This window comes from Schistocerca gregaria, chromosome 6, assembly GCF_023897955.1.
Source record: "Schistocerca gregaria isolate iqSchGreg1 chromosome 6, iqSchGreg1.2, whole genome shotgun sequence".
NCBI lineage: Eukaryota > Metazoa > Arthropoda > Insecta > Orthoptera > Acrididae > Schistocerca > Schistocerca gregaria.
The window spans coordinates 480,226,415-480,250,390 of NC_064925.1; the positions used below are offsets into that span (position 1 = coordinate 480,226,415).

The 23,976-nt window shown below is 38.2% G+C and overlaps 1 protein-coding gene across 3 annotated transcripts in view; it reads left to right on the forward strand.

The window, feature by feature from the left end:
* LOC126278245 (uncharacterized) overlaps positions 1 to 23,976 on the forward strand; it is a 230,757-nt gene that overhangs the window by 61,215 nt on the left and 145,566 nt on the right. For all 3 annotated transcript variants that reach the window (XM_049978230.1, XM_049978232.1, XM_049978231.1), the window contains exons 5-7: positions 6,432 to 6,550; positions 15,898 to 16,065; positions 22,727 to 23,016. In XM_049978230.1, coding sequence (XP_049834187.1) covers positions 6,432 to 6,550; positions 15,898 to 16,065; positions 22,727 to 23,016 — 577 coding nt within the window. The remainder of the gene's footprint in view (positions 1 to 6,431; positions 6,551 to 15,897; positions 16,066 to 22,726; positions 23,017 to 23,976) is intronic.

Genomic DNA, 23,976 nt, shown 5'->3' on the forward strand with positions numbered 1-23,976 from the left:
AGGTGGTACAATTTGTTGTGATAAAGTTGTAGAAAACATCCTGTTAGTGATTAAATAATTTTCAAATTATAACTAATGTGTTATGGATATATACCATTTCGAGTTAAAGGCACATTGAAGATCCATAAAAACAAATTTTTCTTGGTGTGATTTATTAGACTTACATTTCAGTTAATATTGTGTCAGCAGTTAATGCCTTCAGAAAATAACAACATTCAAGACAATGTCACATGTTGTGGAAGTTCACTGTAGAGTAATGAACAGAGATGCTGAGACAAGTGTTAATTTGTATTGCACTATTTGTAATGGAATTTTTGTAAGCTGATGTCCTTACTGACTGTGTTTGGAACTTTCCTTTCTGCCTTATAAAATGTTCATGGAGACGGAAGTTTTTACTTATGTATATTACAGACAGAACAACAGGATTAGCATACAGACAAGGAATAAATGTGCATTTTAATAGAGGTAACTTAAGAATTTTACAGTCCCCCATTTTGTAAACACTGTGATTTGTGACCCAGAGACAGCTGACAAGTGTCACTGGAGCACACTGTGAGCATTCGGCAGTACATTGAACTCAACATGCTCAGTGTTGATGGTTTAAAGCACAGCCTGTGTGTCAGTGACTTTATGATGACCGTAAGGAACGAGAATGACCGTGATAAATGCCAGGATATATTATAAGATAAGATAAGAACTTTATTGTCACATAACATGTTTTTATACAATCATTCGATTGAGAACATTGGTGACTCGCCAGTCTTTAACCTAAGTTGTTACAGTATTTTATATACTACAGGAAATACGTCATACATACATTGCTTATTATAATAAAAATACAACATTATATTTTAAATCTTTCCCCAACTCATCGAATCATTACTATAGCCTTCACACACCTATATGAAGTATGGATGTACTAAATGGGATACAAACCGCCATATAATTCTATATATAAACATGAATATAAAGTGAATGTGTATACTTTGTATCTATATGGCTTCGAAAGTATACCATTTGTACTTGCATCTTTACCCCCTATTCCTATTTATAAATTCTTCTAAACTATAATATTGCTTTTTATTCATTTAGAAATTCTTCTAGACTATAATAACATTTGCTTTTTAGGTGTGTGCCAATGGTCCCCAATGTGGATTCACCTAATATTGACCTTATCTTATTTCTGATCTTCAGAGCCATGTAATATGGAGTATTTTCATATACTGTGAGTCGGTGACAAGGTAGCATGTATTTCAATTTATGTCTAGTTTCATAGGAATGTGCGAATGTATTTCCTTCAAACAGATGTGAGATTTTCTGTTCAAAGAGAAGTATTTCATATATGAAGATGGAAGGGATTGTCATGAAGTCCAGGCTTTTGAATAGTGGTTTGCATGAATGTCTACTATTGGTTCCGGCCATTGCTCTCAATATTTTTATTTTATTTTATTTATTTATTTATTTATTTATTTATTTATTTTTTGTTGTTGTTTGAAGATTCGAAGGAGGTTTGTCTTGTCAGCACCCCAAAATATTATTCCATATCTTATAAGTGTTATGAAATAAGCGTTGTATACAGTTTTCTTCACTGTTAAATCCGTTACTTTGTGTAGTACCCTCATTGCATAAACTAAACTATTTAATCTCTTCAGTAAACTGTCCACATGGTCGGTCCATTGCAAATTTTTGTTTAAAGTTATCCCAAGAAATTTTACACAATCAACTGTGGTCAGTTCTTTACCTGAATATTCTATTTGTGACATACATTCAGTAGTTTGTTTGGTCCTGAAGTGTATGATTTGGGTTTTTTCAAGATTTAATTTCATAGCATTATCTTTTATCTATTGTTCAAGTTCTTGTAGTGTTTGTTTCGTGGTCCTTACTAATTCGTCAGTATTTTTGCAGCAGACTACCGCAGTTGAGTCATCTGTGTAAAGTATTCTATCTGTATTTACTTTGTTAGGCATGTCATTTATGTAATATAAGAACAGAAGTGGTCCTAATATCGAGCCCTGAGGCACACCTGCTTGAATTTCTTTCCAGCTAGAGAAAGTTTTCTCTCCCTTTTGATGTATCACCATCCTTTGGTATCTGTTTTTGAGATAAGATGAAAACCATCTTATAGATTTTCCATGGAAGCCATAGGTACCCAATTTTTGGAGCAGTAGCTTATGGTTTACTGTGTCAAACGCCTTTGATAGGTCACAAAAAAATACCAGATACACTTTGTTTGTTGTCAAGGCATTTACTTACTTTGGAGATTAGTTCATTTGCAGCTTGTAAAGTGTTTCGTCCCTTCCGAAACCCATATTGGTTATTGAGAATAATATTACCTTCCTTGTTGTACTTTTCTAATTGATTACATACTGTTCGTTCAGCTGTTTTAGAGAAAACTGGGAGTATAGACACTGGGTGGAAATTTAAAAAATCTTCTTGTTTTCCCTTTTTGTAGACTGGACAGACTGTCTGGAAAGCAGTCCTCATCAAATGATTGGTTTATTATTTTACAGACTTGAGGTGCAATGATGTCACTTCCTGCCTTTATGATATTTGTTGGAATTTTATCACAGCCCACAGATTTAAGATTTTTTAGGGATTGTATGATGTTAGCTACTTCATGACATGATACTGCAGTAAATTTAAACTCTCTTGATGCCTGCAGTACTGCATCAGGTCTTATTTGTGGAAGTATAAAGCTATGAATTTTGTTTGTGGTTATGAAGTACTTATTAAATTCTTCACAGATGTGCCGAGTGTTAGAAACAGTATTCCCACCAATTTCTAGTTTGTAATTAAAATGTTTTGCTTCTTCAGTATCTGTTTCTTTCTTGACAACCTGCCATACTGCCTTTGATTTATTTGGGGTATTAGCTATATATTTACTGTTTGCCAATCGTTTTGCTTGTTTAACTACCCGATCAAATATTTTATATTAAAAACAAAGATTCCAAGACTTACCAAGCGGGAAAGCGCCGGTAGATAGGCACAGTGAATAAAACACAAACACACACACAGAATTTGAACTTTCTCAACCAGCGGCTGCTTCGTCAGGAAAGAGGGAAGGAAAAGGAAAGATGAAAGGATGTGGGTTTTAAGGGAGAGGGTAAGGAGTCGTTCCAATCCCGGGAGCGGAAAGACTTACCTTAGGGGGATGGATATGCGTGTGTGTGGGTGTGTGTGTGCACGCGAGCATATACCTATCCTTTTTTTCCCCCTAAGGTAAGTCTTTCCGCTCCCGGGATTGGAATGACTCCTTACCCTCTCCCTTAAAACCCACATCCTTTCATCTTTCCTTTTACTTCCCTCTTTCCTGACGAAGCAGCCGCCGGTTGCAAAAGCTCAAATTCTGTGTGTGTGTTTGTGTTTTATTCACTGTGCCTATCTACCGGCGCTTTCCCGCTTGGTAAGTCTTGGAATCTTTGTTTTTAATATATTTTTCCCATGTGGAAGTTTCTTTCTGTTTTATTTACACGATCAAATATTTTTTTGTATTTGATTTTGTACCTAATAAATTCAGAATCACAGTTGGTTTTTGCTTCCTTATCCATTTCCCTCTTTCTAATGCTAGAGATCCTGATACCTTCTGTAATCCATGTCTTACTTTTATTGTATTTATCATTTGTTAATATGAGGGGAAAGCATTCATTGAAAATGTTCTTGAATTCAGATATGAAAGTGTTGTAATTATTGTTTACTGAACAATGGTTGCTGAAGGTCCAATGGGTTTCCTTTAATTTCAAGATGAATGTGTTTATATTTAGCTGGCTGAAATTTCTGACCAATTTCACTGTTATATGTTTTTCTATGTATGGCAATGACATAAAAAGTGCTGAGTGATCAGATATTCCTAAGTCTAATACATGTTTTTGTGTATTCCCATAATTTTTGCTGCTCACTATATTATCAATGCTTGTGGCAGAAGTGGCTGTTACCCTGGTGTATTCAGTAAAATTTAGTGTTAAGCCGTTTGTAGCCAACAAATCCTTCAGGGTGGTAACAAATCTGTTTACGTCTCTTATATCTATATTAAAATCAGAACAAATTACAATCTTTTTATATGATTTCCCTACCGGCAACCTACTTAGCAGAGTTTCAAATTTCTCTAGAAATGCCCTAGTAGCCCAGTATTCCGGAACATGACATATGCTTATGATTAGTAAACCGTATTCAGACAGCTCAGTGCAACAGCTTTTGAATACCTGTTCCTCATTTAAACAATCAAATCTCGTTTTGGCTTTGAAGTTGTGTGTCTGTTCAACTAATATACATGTTCCCCCATACCCCTTTTTTTCTGCAAAAATTCGATGCTAACTTGTATCCTGAGAGTGAATTTAGTAGCTTGACATTGTCCCATTTAAGCCAATGTTCATTCAAAGATATGGCTTTTACAGAGTTAATTTGCCCTAAGAGTATTTCTAAGTCATATAGTTTGTTCATCATTTCTCCCGACACACCATCTATGTTTAAGTGCATTATGAAGCTATTTTTACTGACCAAAGAATTTACAGTATCTATTAAACTGTTGGCAAAGTTTACACCGATGTGAGTTTTTACTGCAAATTTACGGTCCCTCACTTTGTTAGTTCTTTCGGACCTAATTCCATAGGAATTGGTCCGCAGTATTAGTTTCCCTGTGAAGGAGCTTTCATTGCAATAACAGGTCTGTTTTCGTTATCATGAGATATCAGTTCAAGTACATCGTTAATATTCGCAGCTAATCTTTCCCTACCATGTTTGTTGTGATGCATTCCATGGCGTGTGAAACAGTTTCTTTCGTAAGTATCAATATCTATGAGTTTTACATTTACAAATTTGGCACAAAAACTTTTTAACTTATAATTCGTTCATCGAATTTCTTTGTTAACACACGACCAGTCCGGAAGATCATACCCTTATGGGAGTGTTGTTACAATTACGTTTGTAAAATGCAGGAACCGCAGCACTGTGATCAGCTTCTTAACAAAGGCCTTGGCTCCATTTCTGTAAACACACACTGTCTTTTTTTTGTGAGTTTTGAGCAATTTTCGTTAACACTTTTAACCACATTGTCAAAACTGGCACCAGGCTTTATAATGCCGGAGATTTGAACATCATTATTTACACTGTTTTTCAAGAGTTCCCAAATGTTGCGGGCATGACTGTCACCGAATATTTTCACCATCTTCTTCTGTTGTGTCTTCTTCGTAGAATCATTTTTTCACGACGCTGAGAAGACTTCTTTCGATGTTTCTTTGTGTCCATAATCTTCCTTAGACGAGAAATCGTCTTCTCTTACCAAGAAGGAGTCTGGTTTGTTTACACTTGGTTCCTTGTATTGAAGATGTACCTTCATACCACATTTACACTTATTCTTCAGAGTAGCGTATTTGTTGTTTAGAGTAAGTAAATCACTTTGAAGTACTCTGATTTTATCGTCTTTTTCCATGATGGTGTTTCTAAATTTGTTTTCCACAGCATCACTGACACATGTGGAACAAGTCCATATGTAGTCCTCATTTACAAATTTTATGCTTAATTTAGCGCACTTCTCGTGGAATGAGCGGTGGCAGCCTTTACACCGAATACCTTTAATCACTTTTTTGTCGCATATCTTACAATTGTTAACACTTTTATACAGTCGGGTGATTGGGGAGACTCGACAGGTGCTATCCTTCAGCCACTGTGCGTAGGGTAACTAATAAAATCCCATTTGAGTATACCCGGTAATGGGGAATGTCACGCCAAATTAAAAATGTTGGCACCAAGATGAATATACTAAAATATCCACAAACCAGGCATGCCATTGAGACATGCTGTGTGTGTGAGTTGCGTTTGTGTGAGTGTGTCTGTTGTCTTTCTTCCATAAAGGCCTTGTTGGCCTAAAGCTCATTTTGTGAGTCTTTTTGTTGTGTCTATCTGTGACTCAGCATCTTGCTGTGTGGTGAGTAGCAACTATCTTTTTCTTAATATTATTACATTCCTTTCTGGATTTTCCATAGTTTGATTTAGATACAAAAGTTATTTATTTAAGAAGTAAATTACAATAAAATTAAAATAAATATCCTTGTGGGTTCAGAATGTATGTTTGTACAATTCAGTGATTGCTTTTTGCCTTTTGTATTCCCATTTCTGTTTTATCTGCATACTGTCTTATTCCTCTATGTAGGTGGGACATTCAGAGTTTAGACTGTAAAAATTAACAATTAAAGTTGAGACGCCAGGTTTTTCACCATATATCTCAGCCCAAACATTGTATCATTGTTACTGTTGTGGTTGTGGTTGTTATTATTATTATATTATATTATTGTCACAGTAACGCCTCCCCCCTCCCCCCTCCCCCCCCCTACCCCCCTTCCCCCATATATAAAGCAGAATCTTTTTAAAAATTTGTTTTAAATCATGTAATGTTACTTTTTATTTCTATTTACTCATGTGATGCTTTGTTGTTACAGAGCATCCAGAATTGTGTGTGGTGAGTTCTTTGGAAACACCGTATTTCACTCCCTGGCTTGAAACTCCTCGCAAGGCACGTGGCTGTTGGGCGACTCCGCATGCTTCCAGTGTAGCTGAGGTGTGCATAATTGTGAACAATTCACATAGTTGAAATTTTCTGAACAGTTGTACTCTGCTCATTATATTTATTTGAAAAAGCTTATTATTGTTATTAAATTAGTTTATTGCATGTCTTGAAACATACATCCATTTTTTCCTCAAGTAAATCAGGTGTTTTACAATGGTCACTGTGAAAATGGTGAGAGATATTGGTGTTGATTCAGTTTCACACTTCTAGGATCTTGCATGAAAATAGCGGTGTGTGTGTGTGTGTGTGTGTGTGTGTGTCCGTCCACAGCTCGTGGTCGTGCGGTAGCGTTCTCGCTTCCAGCTCCCGGGTTCGATTCCCGGCGGGGTCAGGGATTTTCTCTGCCTCGTGATGACTGGGTGTTGTGTGATGTCCTTAGGCTAGTTATGTTTAAGTAGTTCTAAGTTCTAGGGGACTGATGACTATAGATGTTAAGTCCTATAGTGCTCAGAGCCATTTGTGTGTGTGTGTGTGTGTGTGTGTGTGTGTGTGTCTGTTTTTTTGAGTAACAGCTATTCATTACAGTTATTGTTCTGTTCAGCCTTGGATTTGAAACAGGAGCATGTCTGTGTGAAAATTCCTGAAGTTTAAATGGATGTTGAATATCACCCCGTATTGGGATCGGCGTTTCTATTTGGGACTTATCTTTTGTTTAACAGTTTCAAACTGAAAAAAAAAGAAAGTTGAAAAAGGGAGTGGGTCTGAATGTTCACAATAGTGGAAAACAGAGTGACCAATGAACAGCAGTAAAAAGTTACAGGGCAGTGTTACTGTAAGCTGACTAGTTTGACACGTGTGGGGTGATTATAAAATAAAATAATTAAAAAAAATCACTATAATAAAAAAAAATGTAAAAATTCACTATAACAAATGACAGTATCTGCAAGACTATAGGTGGAAAATAAATACTGTCCCTGTTGTAACCCTAAAAGAAATATATTAGCAAATTCTATTGAGTTGACTTCACAAAAAATAGCATGTCATAGTTATTTTGAACTTGTCACTACGTATGTTATCATTTCTGGGGAAGTTCAACTAGTATATCTTGAATACTAAAACTGCAAGGGAAACTTATAAGATACGTTTGTACTGCACAGAAGCGAATCTTGTTGCTCATTACTTTGGATACTACAAATCGTAACTGCTCGCTCCACATGCATTTATGAAATTATAATGTTCCTACACAGCAGACAAAAATTATGTGCGGAGAATCATTTTAGCCACACATATAACATGAGAAAGAAAAATAATTTTATACTGCCCATGCACAAAGTGAAATTATATGCATGGACTCACAGTATCGGGGGATGACAATATATAACAACTTGTGAATTCTTCTCGGGTTATCAGCTGAGTGGTGGCTTCTTCTTGTCACAACGTTTCAATGAGTTTCATGTCCATCGTCTTCTGGCGAAGTGTCGGGATGCTGTCTTCTGCACCTTAGTACAAAGAGGCAGGTTGATCTGTGACAGCTAGAGTTTGCCGCGTGAGTTAGCACTTCTGCGGGAAACCTTCCATAAGAATGGCTACACCGAGACACAAATAAGACATGCCTTGCATTCAGCCAGGTGGCAGGAGGAGAAACCAGAAGAAGACGAAGTAAAATGTGTGGTGTTTCTGCTGTATTCTGGACTGAAGCTGAAATCGTTATAGGTTCAGAAATCTGGCTGAAACCAGAGATAAATTCTGCCAAAATTTTTACAAAGGTACAGACGGTGTTTAGAAAGGGTAGACTGCATGCAACCGGTGGTGGAGTGTACGTCGCTGTTAGTAGTAGTTTATCCTGGTGGAGGTTACACTCAACAACCGAGCTAGGTTAATAATTGGCTCCTTTTACCGACCTCCCGACTCAGCAGCATTAGTGGCATAACAACTGAGAGAAAATTTGGAATACATTTCACATAAATTTTCTCAGCATGTTATAGTCTTAGGTGTAGATTTCAATTTACCAGATGTAGACTGGGACACAGATGTTTAGGACGGGTGGTAGGGATAGAGCATCGAGTGACATTATACTGAGCGCACTATCTGAAAATTACCTCGAGCAATTAAACAGAGAACCGACTCCTGGAGATAACATCTTGGACTTACTGATAACAAACCGACCCGAACTTTTCAACTCTGTATGTTCTGAACAGGGAATCAGTGATCATAAGGCCATTGCAGCATCCCTGAATGTGGAAGTTAATAGGAATATAAAAAAAGGGAGGAAGGTTTATCTGTTTAGCAAGAGTAATAGAAGGCAGATTTCAGACTACCTAACAGTTCAAAACGAAAATTTCTGTTCCGACACTCACAAAGTTGAGTGCTTATTGAAAAAGTTCAAGGCAATCGTAAAATGTGTTTTAGACAGGTACGTGCCGAGTAAAACTGTGAGGGATGGGAAAAACCCACCATGGTACAACAACAAATTTAGGAAACTACTGCGAAAGCAAAGAGAGCTTCACTCCAAGTTTAAACATAGCCAAAACCTCTCAGACAAACAGAAGCTAAACAATGTCAAATTTAGCGTAAGGAGGGCTTATGCGTGAAGCATTCAGTGAATTCGAAAGTAAAATTCTGTGTACAGACTTGAGAGAAAATCCTAGGAAGTTCTGGTCAGTTAAATCAGTAAGTGGCTCGAAACAGCATATCCAGATACTCTGGGATGATGATGGCTTTGAAACAGAGGATGACACGCGTAAAGCGGAAATACTAAACACCTTTTTCCAAAGCTGTTTCACAGAGGAAGACTGCACTGCAGTTCCTTCTCTAAATCCTCGCACAAATGAAAAAATGGTTGACATCAAAATAAGTGTCCAAGGAATAGAAAAGCAACTGGAATCACTCAACAGAGAAAAGTCCACTGGACCTGACGGGATACCAATTCGATTCTACACAGAGTACGCGAAAGAACTTGCCCCTCTTCTAACAGCCGTGTACCGCAAGTCTCTAGAGGAACGGAAGGTTTCAAATGATTGGAAAAGAGCACAGGTAGCCCCGGCCTTCAAGAAAGGTCGTCAAGCAGATGCGCAAAACTATAGACCTATATCTCTGACGTCGATCTGTTGTAGAATTTTAGAATATGTTTTTTGCTCGAGTATCATGTTGTTTTTGGAAACCCAGAATCTACTCTGTAGGAATCAACATGGATTCCGGAAACAGCGATCGTGTGAGACCCAACTCGCTTTATTTGTTCATGAGACCCAGAAAATATTAGACACAGGCTCCCAGGTAGATGCTATTTTTCTTGACTCCCAGAAGGCTTTCGATACAGTTCCGCACTCTCGCCTGATAAACAAAGTAAGAGCCTACGGAATATCAGACCAGCTGTGTGGCTGGATTGAAGAGTTTTTAGCAAACAGACCACAGCATGTTGTTTCAGTGGAGAGATGTCTACAGACGTTAAAGTAACCTCTGGCGTGCCATAGGGGAGTGTTATCGGACCATTGCTCTTCACAATATATATAAATGACCTAGTAGATAGTGTCGGAAGTTCCATACAGCTTTTCGCGGATGATGCTATAGTATACAGAGAAGTTGCAGCATTAGAAAATTGTAGCGAAATGCAGGAACATCTGCAGCGGGTAGGCACTTGGTGCAGGGAGTGGCAACTGACCCTTAACATAGGCAAATGTAATGTATTGCGAATACATAGAAAGAAGGATCCTTTATTTTATGATTATATGATAGCGGAACAAACACTGGTAGCAGTTACTTCTGTAAAATATCTGGGAGTATGGGCGCGGAACGATTTGAAGTGGAATGATCATATAAAATTGATTGTTGGTAAGGCGGGTACCAGGTTGAGATTCATTGGGAGAGTCCTTAGAAAATGTAGTCCATCAACAAAGGAGCTGGCTTACAAAACACTCGTTCGACCTATACTGCTCATCAATGTGGGATCCATACCAGATCGGGTTGACGGAGGAGATAGAGAAGATCCAAAGAAGAGCGACGTGTTTCGTCACAGGGTTATTTGGTAACCGTGATAGCGTTACGGAGATGTTTAACAAACTCAAGTGGCAGACTGTGCAAGAGAGGCGCTGTGCATCGCGGTGTAGCTTGCTCGCCAGGTTTCGAGAGGGTGTTTTTCTGGATGAGGTATCGAATATATTGCTTCCCCCTACTTATACCTCCCGAGCAGAGCACAAATGTAAAATTAGAGAGATTTGAGCGTGCACAGAGGCTTTTAGACAGTCGTTCTTCGCGCGAACCATACGCGACTGGAACAGGAAAGGGAGGTAATGACAGTGGCATGTAAAGTGCCCTCCGCCACACACTGTTGGGTGGCTTGCGGAGTATAGATGTAGACTGCCAACAGCTAAGATCGCAAGAATATTAAAGAAGCACAAAATAACAACTATCTTTCACGCACTGAACAAAGTCAAAGATATACTTGGCTCAACCAAAGACCAACTGGGGCCCAGACGCTGGGAATTTGCAGTACTGAGTGCGAATGTATGATGGAATATGTCGGGCAGACAAAACAACGCATCTCCCACCGCTGTACTGAACACATCAGGAATGTACGACAAACAAACAAGTACGCTGTAGCACAACATACCATTATCGAGAGACACACCTTCAAATTCGAAAAAACGAAGAAGCTGTGGCACTCGATCCTCAAAGAGGCTGTGGATATACGTCTGCACAACAATCTGTAAACAGGGATAGCCGTTTTCAGCTCAGTGCGGTGTGGAATACCACAAATGACAAAATTCATCAGGAACGCTCCAAACTGAAGGCAGTGGCATCCGCAGACAGATTGGATAGCCACCAGGTCTCGGCACCAGTCCCCCCCCCAACCTCCCCCCACCTCCGACACGGTACCCCCCTTCCAGAGGGACGCGATTGGCCGGCCTACAGTAGCGGATGACGGCCAAGCAGCCATATAGATATGCAGAACGCAGCATCCGAACACTTCGCCAGGGGATGATGGGTACAAAACTCATTGAAACACACCTTAACACACCTATGCCGAAATAAGATTGATTTACATTTCAAAATTATCTTTCTATAGAACATGCATTTTACTGTTCACAAATCAGGGTTTGCAAAATTTAAATGGCAAAATACTGCCACGTGGTATTTCCTGTGACTTATCAAAAGCATTAGATTGTGCAGCTGACAGTTTTTTCTTGGAGAAGCTAGAATATTATTGTATCAGAGACCTTGCTACTAACTGGTTTTCATCCCAACCAACTAAAAGAATACAGTTTTGCATTAAGAAACTCAGGGAATGTGCATAAGAAAACACTGTTATTTAGAATGGGGAATAATCCCTACAGATTTACCACACAGACTGGTTCTGGGTCTGCTCTTGTTCCTGTTATATATACATGATTTCCCATGGCGTATGACAAAGAATTATTCACACATCGGCATCATATAACGAATGTAAGGAAGTTGTGGTTTGCTAGGCCATAAGGGCAACACCAATTGGACATATATTTATTTTGAAATGCCCTTGAATGTTAATGTCAATATGAAGAGCATTCAAAGTGTTCTTGTAAGAAGTTCTGGCAATGAAAAGGCCAGAATAACAGTAATAGTGGGTGCACTACCAGATGGAAGGATGCTCCCCCTCCCCCTTCCCCCTCCCCCTCTCTCCCTCTCTCCCACTCCACCCATATGTGATTCTTCACAGGAAAATGATACTGAAAGAAACTTATCTTAAACACGAAGAAAATCAGTGGATGACAAAGACTTGGTTTCCTTACTTAATGCAAGGGAATTTGTTACTGGATTCTTTTAGGGGACACCTCACATAAGCAGTTAAGAATCTGATAGCAAAGAACAACACAGACTTGCTAATCATTTATGACAGCATGAGCTCACAATTTCAAGTAATGGATGTTGTTATGAATAGACGTGTTTAGGTTCACCTGCGACAGCTTTACAGTGAGTGCTTCTTCAAGGAGACCATGCTGTGTCTCCAAGAGAGAAGTTGAAAATATCCATGCTGGCCAATGGATCCTTACTGTCTGGGACAGAATTTCAAGTGAATCTATTATGAAAGAATACAAAAAGTGCTGTATATCCAATGCCTTGGATAGTTCAGAAGATGACACTCTGGGTGGACTGTAGGAAGGAAGAAATATCAGTAAGCTTACAAATGAAGATAGCAATAGCATTGATGATGATGGTTAAGAATATTGATACCACAGATACAGTAAGCAAAAAAGTAATGCAAATAAAAGTTAAGGTAAACCATTTGCTGTTGTTTAGTTTGTTTCTTCTTTTAGTGTAAGAATCTAAACAGTCAATAAATGGCATAAGTTTAGAATAGGTATAATTTTAAAAAATCGACAAAACAGTTTGTAATTTTGATTAGTCAATAGTTTAGCTCAGGGGAAGGGGGGGATCTTAAGGAGCCTCTTTGGGAGGGCCTTGTATTATATTGAGAGTCGTCTTGTACTTGGGTGAATGCTTCAGAATTTTTGCTAGGAGGCCCTTACACATCTTCCATACAGTCCCGATCTCTCCTCATGTGATTTTCATATTTTTGGAGCCCTGGAGAAAGACATTCATGGCCGTAGATTTGATTTGGATGAAGAGGTGCATGCTCATACACAATTGTGGTTCCAGAAGCAACCACAAACATTTTTCCATGAACGCATAAACAGTCTTGTCTCACAGTCGAATAAATGTATTAAAAGTTATGGTGATTACTTTTGAAATAATGGACAGTTTACTTACTTTTTTTCATTTGTCTCATTTTCTTTTGACTGCCACTTATGTGATATGATATGTATGTGTGTGAGGCTGAACATAGTGACATAACTTTCTCATTCCACATCATCGAGAGATTTCACAGTGATACTCCTTAGAACATGCAAATAACTTATAAACTGGTAAAGGAAATCAGTTTTGTATTTTGAAGAATGATTGAGGATGACAGTCACATTCAGAACCCCTGAGTTTGGATTACCAGTTATCTGGAAGATGCTGCATAAGAGTCTTTGTGCCAGGAAGTACACAAATCAGTAGATATGACTTTGTCTAAACTCAACACTTCATGTCTTTATTCTGTCTATGGAATGTTTTACAGTTCAGTTGCACATGGTCAAGTTTAATTTTCAACAGTGTAACTGTTTTTGTTATTTATTTTTTTAGCGTATGGAAAAAGTAGAGAACAATAATCATAGAAAACAATAATCATAGAAAACACATTTAACAAACATACGAGAGTGATAACAATCTAGTGTAAAATTATAGCAAGTGAACTTCCAGGGAGATATTAATATCACAACTCCAGCAGAAGTCTATGTTCAGGGAACTTAACACCACAATAACCTTTGAAAAGACCTTCGTGAAGTCATTCAAGTCCCCTTGAGATCTTACGGGGAATTCACTAACAATGTGTTCTACTGTGTGCACCATTGTTTCACTTTGTAGCTGTGTGCAACATACCATTTGTAAAGGGAAACTTTGCATCTTGCGTGCCTGGGTTTGATTTCATTGAAGCAGCTCCATATATTTATTGGTAGCTGAACACCTGTAGATGGTATGCTTGGGCCAGTGTTATTCTCCAGGAAGTGTCCAGTTAGCTCTCTGGTACCCTTCTAAATTACATGTAGTAAGTTGGCCAAGGGTGTTGAGATCCCACATGGACTTTCTTGATTTAAGCATGGTATGTGAGAGAGTATGTTGTTGTTTGGAAAGTGCTTAGGAACTGATCAATCTGGCTTCAGCTGCCAGAGACTGGTTGTGTGTGTGTTTTTTTTGTCTATTTTCAACAAAGGACTTGTTGGCCGAAAGCTCAGATTCTGAGAGTCTTCTTGTTGGGCCTATTTGCGACTCAGCATCTCTGCTGTATGGTGAGTAGCAAGTACCTTTCTTCATAATATTGCTAGGAACTAATTTGTTACATATGTTGCTCCACTCTCAATTTACTGCCTAATATGTGAGATCTGATGGAGCTATATAGATATCAAAAGGAAGATTCATCTGAGAAAACTATACAATTACAAGAAGGCAGAATGTCTGGTAAGTATATACCCTAAGGATGCTAAATTAAATTAATGCTAATGTTCCCCCGTAAGTGTTCATCAAGGATTTTGGAGCAACTTTGAAATGTTTTTAATAACAAATGCCACTTCCAAATGCTGCCTCATATGAAACTAGATCAAGTAGACAAACAATTTATTGGAAGAAAATATGGAATAACGGTGCTGAAAGCTAGGACTGTGTTGTTTCTACTTTAAATGCATTTATTGGCAGTATTGGAATTTTGCCTTCTGAAGGTAAGCACTCAGCAGCCAGGCTGCCTCCTTTTAATGCTGCATTTTTTCTGAGATAATCCTTGTTCTGATGGGTAAATGTTCTCATCATTTCTTGTATGTTTGTTTATTTGATTATGTACTGTACTGGTACCCAGTTGTCAGTCAGCAAGAGTGGAAAACGAAATTATGACTTTTTTGTCTATAGTTCTTGATCTGTTGTGGTTTAATAGTGGATGTCAGTTTCTAAGCAGTTTTAGAGTCATATAAAGTGAAAAAAAAAACTGTAAAAAATAGACACTTAGAATGTGGAGAAAGAAACTATTTTAGAATACCTAATCGAGACTAATGTTTCTACAAAAAAAGGTCTTTAATTCCAGTTGTAGTTGCTGGCTTCTGTTTTAATACAATATACAGCATTTTGCACTCCATTGACTAAATTTAATACAGTTATGTTCATTTTTGAACTCGTATTTATCATTATCAGTCCCACTGTTTTGTGTTCTAGACCATTTTTTTTATACTAAGATGGTATCTGTTCTGTCGGACATGTTGTGCATGCACAAACAGTGCCCGAACTCTTACGGGAATTGGCAATGTGCCGCGAGTAATGAGTATAATGGACGGGGGCACTACGAATGTAGTGCGGGACAATGCATTGAGAATGTGGGTTTCGCGGGAGGTGTGCCAGAGATACATCCCTGCAGTTGTGCTATCCTCTGTGTCCTCAGTGGCTCAGATGGATAGAGCGTCTGCCATGTAAGCAGGAGATCCCTGGTTCGAGTCCCAGTCGGGGCACACATTTTCATCTGTCCCCGTTGATGTATGTCAACCCCTGTAAGCAGCTAAGGCTGTTCATTTCATTGTAACCTTTTTTTTTTAAATTGATTTTCTACAATTTTCATTGTTGTATGTAAAATTTAATTGTTAGTTGTTTGGAGATTTAGATACAGCAGGCTCCATGGAATTAAACTGATTTAATGTAAACATGAACTCAAGTGTATTGTAATTTGTTAAACTTTTGATTGAAATATGTGAGAATACATTTTGCACACAGATGGACATTTTATTTCTAATTTTATAATCTTAAGTGAAAATGATATTAAACTGAACATTGATATCTGCAATCAACAGGTTCACGTACTAGTGTTACGAGGTCCACGTGTTTCCCCTTGGGTGAGTCTTGATGTCCTAGGATCTGGTTTGAGGAACAGTCTTGTTCTGGTTCTCACATCAGCCCATGCTGTTAACTGGAAGATAACTACAAGGCTTCCTAATGGAGTTACAGTGCCACATGTTATGGTAAGTGAAATGAGACCAAATTTTATGTTTCTGAGAAGACTGATAATGAGTTAAGTGTTTCATAATTAGAGAAAACATGTTTGGTGAAAGATCTGTTGATGAACCTCGATGTGCCACTCACATTGACCCATATAGAACAGTGACCAAAATTTCCAGAAGGTTATTGACCAAGGAAAGAAAATGTGTGCTTTGATGATGATTACAAAATCACAATTACAGTTTCTCACAGGCATGAAGACTTGGCAGTATGATGGTTCCAGACTTGTGACAAAGTAACATGATCAGGATCTTCACAGACATATACACCTGAATGGAATATAGGAAAGTCTGATGAAGCTGTCATGAGTAACACCACCCTAGGAACAGTAAAGTCTATCCTGGATACAGTACAGTTACACCAAGGGAAACAATGATGAATGCTGGATACAGCAGTGTTGGTGCCTACAATGGACTTTGAGATCGTCCTAAGACGATAGGGTGAAAGCAACCACCCAGATTAGGAGAAGCTCTCGAAGGCTGAATGACTGACTTCTGAGCTCTGGTGCCAATCTTTATAGCGGCCTGTTGCAGAATACTCGTGGCACTATTTTCTGGTCAAACGTGTGGCGGACACAAGTAGGTCCCTTGGAAGTGGCAGCCTGTGATAGTGCTTGTACCGGGGCCTGGTGGTGTCTGTCTTTACTGCAAAAGGGCACAACTGCAATAGTGAGGTGTGCAGGATCCATGTAGGCTGCATGAGTGCCTGAGGATCCTGAAGTGTTGCCAATCACTTTTGTGAATATCGCTGGTATAGCGAACCTTATCAGTATTCAGCAAACTTTTAGTATCTGTGGGCTGAATTGGCAAATGTTGAATACCTCGTGGACTGCTCCACTCAGATACCATCTTCAAGTTATACTGTCATCACCGACAGTGTAGATTGGCAAAGAGGAACATTCTCATTGAGAAGTGTGCACTGTGCAGTACGTTGCTCAAAGATCAGGAGCACATGTCCCATTCCGTCACCAGTATACAGACACCTGTTGTAGCCATTCCTCCACATCATCGCATCAAGCCCATAGCATTAAGCTGCAGAAATTGTGCCCCAACTATTATTCAGAGGATAAACACTAACCAGTGTCCTTATTACAAGGTGGGACACCTAACTCACGTACGCTTGGACAAGCAGCAACAGCATAGGCACAGTTGTTTATTAACAGTCAGCAGACACAGAGTTCCAGATGGACAGATGTGCAGCTGGCATTAATCAATTGACTCACATACCAACACATTGGCGCCTCTCAATTCCAAGACAGCAGAGAGGCAAGTTAGTATGTGAAAGAGATTCAGATTCCCTGCCCAGCCACAGCTTGCTCATGCACAAGATACTGCAAGATCAAGCATGTTATGTGGAACCGTTCAGTGTCCATTGATGCGAGAGTGCCTGTAAATACCTTGGCAAGACACTTGACAGTCTGTCTCACCAGTCCAGTGAAACATCAATTACTGCAGTGTTTTTCTAGTTGGTTTAGGGTTTTATGTAGCTGCTGGCTCACTCCTTGTAGTAGAAGCTGAGTCAGAACACTTCATGAGATCTATCACCCAAAGCAACATATGACATATTTATCTTTTCCTTTTAAGCCGGTTGCTGTAGTTGATTCTCTTGAAGTAGAGATCCTGCTAATCAGTACCTTTGAAATTTTGTGTGTAACTGAGGAAAGGCTTGACTTCTTCATTTTCTGTAGCTGTTATTGAAGCAAAAGAAGATAACTTCTACTCATATCATGAAAAAGCACATCCACTGCTTTCTATATTTCCTCGAATGGTTGCACAGGTAGTTAGCATGACACGTGAATTAGAGTAGAACACAACTTTTTATACTGCAAATGCCTCGAAGGCTCAACATGACATTCAAGATTACAATATATTTCATTTGTTACAAAGCCACCTTGTCTTTTATTTCCACCCTTGGAGAGTGTGGTTGCTCTTTATGATCAAGCCACCGCCAAGCTGCAACACAAAAATGTAAAAGGCCCAGCCCACAGCAGGTGAATCCATTTATTTGTCATCACAGCTTGCCCTTTTCTCGTATTCCACACCCCCCTTTTAATGTCTGCACATACGAAAAAACACCTGCATACAGTGTATGTTCCACAACTTATGCTCTATTTAATATTATTCTGTTACAATCATCTTCCCTTGTACTACACAAGGAGTGAAATGTCATTTGCTTGAATGGCATGCAACACTACATATTCCCCCACTTAAAGGAAGGAAGTCAGGACATCTCTCAATCTCAAAGTTGATTTCTCATTAACATACTGCTATAAACAACCTGATTGCTTAAAACACATGATACTATTTCCTTCTGTAAAATGGAATGAAACTTCATTTTTAGTAACAAGTCTTTTCAGCATGAACAGTTCACATGTGTACTGCCGGTCCATAGTGTCCAAGAGGCGCAATATTTCGGCGATCAGACGTGTCGCCATCATCAAGTGCGCAGTTCATCAGCACACCTGATGATGGCGACATGTTTGATCGCCGAAATATTGTGCTCGTTGGACACTATGGACCGGCAGTACACCCGTGGACTGTTCGAGCAAGAAATTCGCCGGGAGAAACTGAAGAATCACAAGTCTTTTCAGTTTTGTTGTTTCATTTCAGGTAAATTGTGCTTAACAGTGTTAGTCCACTTTGTGTAACTCCATCTTTTTTGCTTCACATCCTCTGTGATGCAAGAAATTGTCCTTTAATGACCCATCTTTCTATATAGCAAGATATCATTTTAATATATATTTGTGTATCATGTCAACTTAGTTATGGTTTTCATATTTATCAATTTATTTAACAATGAATTGTCTTCAAGGCAGTATGCCCAAGAGTTTCTTGTTTACTTTTCGTATACATAAAGAGTTAGTTACCTTTTACTCTTTCTCACATAATTATTATTTGAGGAGCTGCTTGTCAGGTATCTGCCTACTATTCAGTCTCTAGAGTCAAATCTCAGTAAAGGCTGTAGTCAGCAAATGTGGAACATTCCTGCTCCAATTTTGTCTCTACTATCAGGTAAGTCTATTTGATTATCAAACTAGTTTGGAGAAAACTTTCATATTGTGACCACCAGTCATTATACAGCTTCATACTTCTGTATTCACTACACTTATATTCCTTCTAAGGGCAGCCACTGTGTCAAACCTTTACACCGTTATAGATGTGGGTGTAACCTTTTTTCCCCTTAAAAAATAATAGTACACGTCATTCCCTCAATGGATTCACCTGAACAAGGTATAGTCCATCCCTTCTATGTGCCTGTCTAACCTTAACCTCTCTGCTATCTACATTAAGTGGTACAGGTCTTGCCTCCCGTAGATTCACCTCATTCAGGTCATTCCTTGTATGGATCCGCCTACCCTTTCCTTCTTCTACACCTCATCTGATAATTGGGTATGCTTTGTCTTAACTTCATCTATAAACACAGTTACTAGCCCCCCTTTTGCTATCATTTCTCACTCTTAGCGGTTTCTCCCCAATTGCTTTCAGCTGACATTAACTGATTGCTCTCTACCCAAATATTTTAACTCCTCTCTTCTAACTACTTTTTTTCTTACTCTTGTTTATAACACATATAACATCACTACTCACACATGCTTCTCATGCTTATGTATCTTGCTTCTACTTACTGACAAATATCGCTTATCCTTTGCTGGGCAATGTGGATTCAACAGCTAGAGTTGCTGTAATTTGTGTGTGAGTTGCATTTGCGTGATGTGTGTGTGTGTATGTTCTATCTCTGACGAAGGCCTTGTTGGCTGAAAGCTCTTTCTGAGATTTTTATTGTAACACCTGCAACTCAGCCTCTCCGCTACAAGGTGAGTAGCAGCTGTCCATTTCATAATATTGTTACATTCCATCTCGGACTTTCCTATTTGAATGTTATCCTTTACTTTTATAAGAATAGGTGGTACAAAAGATTTTACTCCTGGTATCTCTTGTGAATACACTGGGATAACATTAGCAGTTCATATCCTATTATTCCTCATGGATCTATTCCTTATTGAATACTAGTTATCAAACCTTCTTGTGCTCTTGTTAACACTTAAGATCTTGCTTCTTATATAGCTACATGGTAGCACGCCATGTTTGTCTTGTCCATCTCCCACTTGGACTCTTCTCCTCTACAATGTGTGGCGTGACAAACATGTGTCATGTCCTTCAAATGCTAATTTATAGTCAAGTTTATTAAATAAGCTCATGGCTATCTTCATAAACGTAACAGTGCAATTATTACAGAATAAAACCTAGAGGCTATGCATTGTTTGTTGGTGCCATATTTTTAGTTCTGTTTCTGGAAGAAGTGGTGGTAGAAGGTATAGTATTAATAAAAGATAATAGAATAGTCAAGGTAGATAGAAATTGTCATTGAGAAAACTAAGATAGAATTATGAAAACAGTTTAACTCGGGCGGTCGATGGTTGTCAATCCACCGAATTTGCAAAGGGCGTGAGCTCTCCTGGGGCATTAAATCTTTTAATCATATCTGTATTGTATAATCCTATATCTTACCCTATATCAGTGTCCATTAAATGTACTGCTTTTGGATGTGGTACAGTCTGAACCTTAAAAGGTCCACTGTAATTCTGAAAAATTTGCTCAATTCCTTCCATAAATTCTAGCTATGATGAAAATAATGTACTAGTACCAAATCATTTATTTGAAAGTTTAGTACAATAGTATTATTTTGCCTAAATAGCATGTAACACTTCAGTACATGCTGTGATCAGTAGAGTTTGACTGTACCCGTATTACGTTTTTGATTTAGATTGCTCCCTGGAATCTTGGTATATGCTGAAGATGACTTTGCTCTGGTCTGGCTTTGATTTTGTGAACTCTGCCGTCATTGATCTCAGGAACACACACATTCTCTCTCTCTCTCTCTCTCTCTCTCTCTCTCTCTCTCTCTCTCTCTCTCCTTCTCTCCTTCCCCTCCCCCTCTCCCCCCCTCCCCTCCCCACCCCCACCCCTCTGTGCCCCTGCCCCCATTGTTCTCTGCATTACTACAAATATGAGTGATCATATCATAAACTGTGTTCTACCCATGCAGATTACAATATTGGAAAAGTCTCATGCATTGGCCAGCAGATTATGGTAGGTAGAAAATCAAAGCCCCAGTCAGTTATGAATGAGTAGCTTGAATACTTATTGTAGTTAGCTCAGGAACCAACATACTTTATATAGCTGCATGTACATCGTTTGGTTTCTTAATCGACGATCAGGAATAGTTGTTAAGTTTTGAATAAGCTACAAAAGATAACAAAATTGCGCCCTGCCTGTGACAGCACTTTTACTTTCAAGTGCAAAAGGTAAACATTGTCCCTTTTTGAGTAGTTATTTTATCTATCCGATTACATTATGTTGTCAAAAATTGATTATTTTTATTGAGATATTAGTACAAATGATCCATTCCATTTTGAATAAGGAAGTTTTTCTTCCAAATTTAGTTTTTAATAAATAACTTGAAAGCTAAAACTGAGGCTGCATACGAATTTTCATCTTTCCGAGTCTGATATCTAGTGCCTTCAAATTTTCCTGAAAATGCCGGTTTTGACCAAAATATTGCCCCGAATCAAGTTGAGACTTGTAACTTTTGATTGTGACATAGATTTGCAGATTCTGAACAATTTTAACTTCATAGTTTCATTATTAAGCTCCAATTTTTTTCTTCTTCTTAAAACAATTTATGTAGCGAAACAATGTTCTGAAGCACACACAGACAGAGTTTGGAAAAGCTATTTTAATTTTTAGTTTCAATCTCAAATTATAGTGCAATCCTTGGTATGCTAAGCAAAGGTGTATTGCACTGGTAATAGTGAACTGGGATAAGTGCTCTCTCTCTGTCTTTGTGTGTGTGTGTGTGTGTGTGTGTGTGTGTGTGTGTGTGTGTGTGTGTGCACGCATGTTTTTCCTACAGCTGGAAAAGGAAGTCCATTCCGAAGGCTATCCAAGGTATGTATCTTTTGTCCGTGCGCTTCTGCCTTTCGGTGAGTCATCTCCTTTATTCCCAAAATAAAATAATGAAAAACAATGTGACGCTCGAACTTAATCGTGCTTCAGATTAATATAATGTACGTGGAAGTGGACTGCACCTGATGATGACAGCGTGCTGCTGAAACGTATCATACTAATCAAATGCTATAAAAAAATGACTAAAGCAGTAGCAATTATTTCATAAATTTACAATATTGTCACAGTCCTCAAAACATTCTGTGTAACACGGATAAAAATTGTGTGTAATGCGTGAGCATTCTTTGTGAAGTGGAGTGTCGTAAGCAACAATATGACATGTTTCGATATACAAAGGAATGTAACTATGGGAAAAATGCACAACGAAACAAATTTTCACTGCAGAGAGCATGAAGTATCTGTGTTATTTTGAAATGTCTTTCATTTTTTTTTCTAACCTTCGTGCCACACTCTTCCTCAGCACCGATAAACACTACCTTGATTATTCATTATTGTGAGATTCTTGGGTGTAGTAGTGTTTCTGCAGAATAGCCAGGTACAATAACAGAGCCTACATTTTTGTGAAGACTGTTTATAATATTAGAATTTTATTTAATATTTGTGTTTTATAGCATCCTGTTTATAATGTCTTTCTGCGTGTTTACTTTCTTCTGGTAAGGTATCTAATGGATCTACACTGGAGTCACATACTGAGCTCAACACTTCACAACACTGGTGGCGAAACAGAAGAGCTCTGCAGAGATATTTACACCATCAGTTTAAGGATCTAGCTTCCTATACAGAAGTACAAGGTGCAAACAGAATTGAGCTTACTGTGGGTTTGTCGTGGCCAGAGGAATATTGCGACATGCAATCGTTGTCTGAAAGCCGTGTTGTTTCTGCTTCACGGGCTGTACAAATTAGAACGGAGGGCTGCTTTCACAAAAACTACATTGGAGACAATCCCATGTAAGTCACTTTGGATTAGCAAGTATTAAGTAATTATGAGGTGTGTTTGTGTTGTTTGTTTATTTTTATTATGCATTTGTGAAAAAAATCACTGCATGAGTTTAAACATAATACAGAGCAATTTGAGCTGCTTTATGCACAGTAATGAGTTGCAATACTGTGTGGTGTTGCACTGGAAACATGTTATTTTGGTAGAGAGAGAGAGAGAGAGAGAGAGAGAGAGAGAGAGAGAGAGGGAATGAATGTAGAGTGTGTGTGTGTGTGTGTGTGTGTGTGTGTGTGTGTGTGTGTGTGTGTGTGTGGTTTTTAAACACTTGGGAAATTGTGGGAGTACCTTACAATTTCTTTCATACTTTATAATTGAAATACAAAAATAATATGGAAAAAATCAAACTTGAATTGCTGGGAGAAATTTTCCCCTTTATTAAATTATTGAAAAGAAGTCAGTAAAGTATGCAGAATTTGTTATTTTTAGTATGTTGTTGTAATGTGGTGTGTGTTCAAAATCATGCTAACAAACTTTGTTTGTTATGTACATTGTATGTTAATGTGTTTATTTGCATTTTTTGTGCACTTTTCCACTGTTTTAATTTTCCTTTGACTTTGTACATACCTAAGCTCAGTAACAGGGTGCCACAAAAAACATGACACATAATTTATTAGCGATGACTACTTTGAATATTGTACAAGTTCAACTAGAAGTTATGTTAACTCATGAGAATAAACATCTAATTTTAAAAAAAGAAAATTAAATTCAGAAATTTCTCAAACTGACATGAAGTGGTATAGATTAACCAGTAGTTTTGTCTTCAGGAAGTAGAACTTCCAGCTCAGTTTAAACAAATAAAAAAACTATCATTACCTTTTGACAGGACGTCAGTAAGCACTGTGCCAGTTACAGTCCAAAGATCTTAGATGAGAGTTAATAGAGTAAGAAGCAAAGATATGTATAGAAGAGGA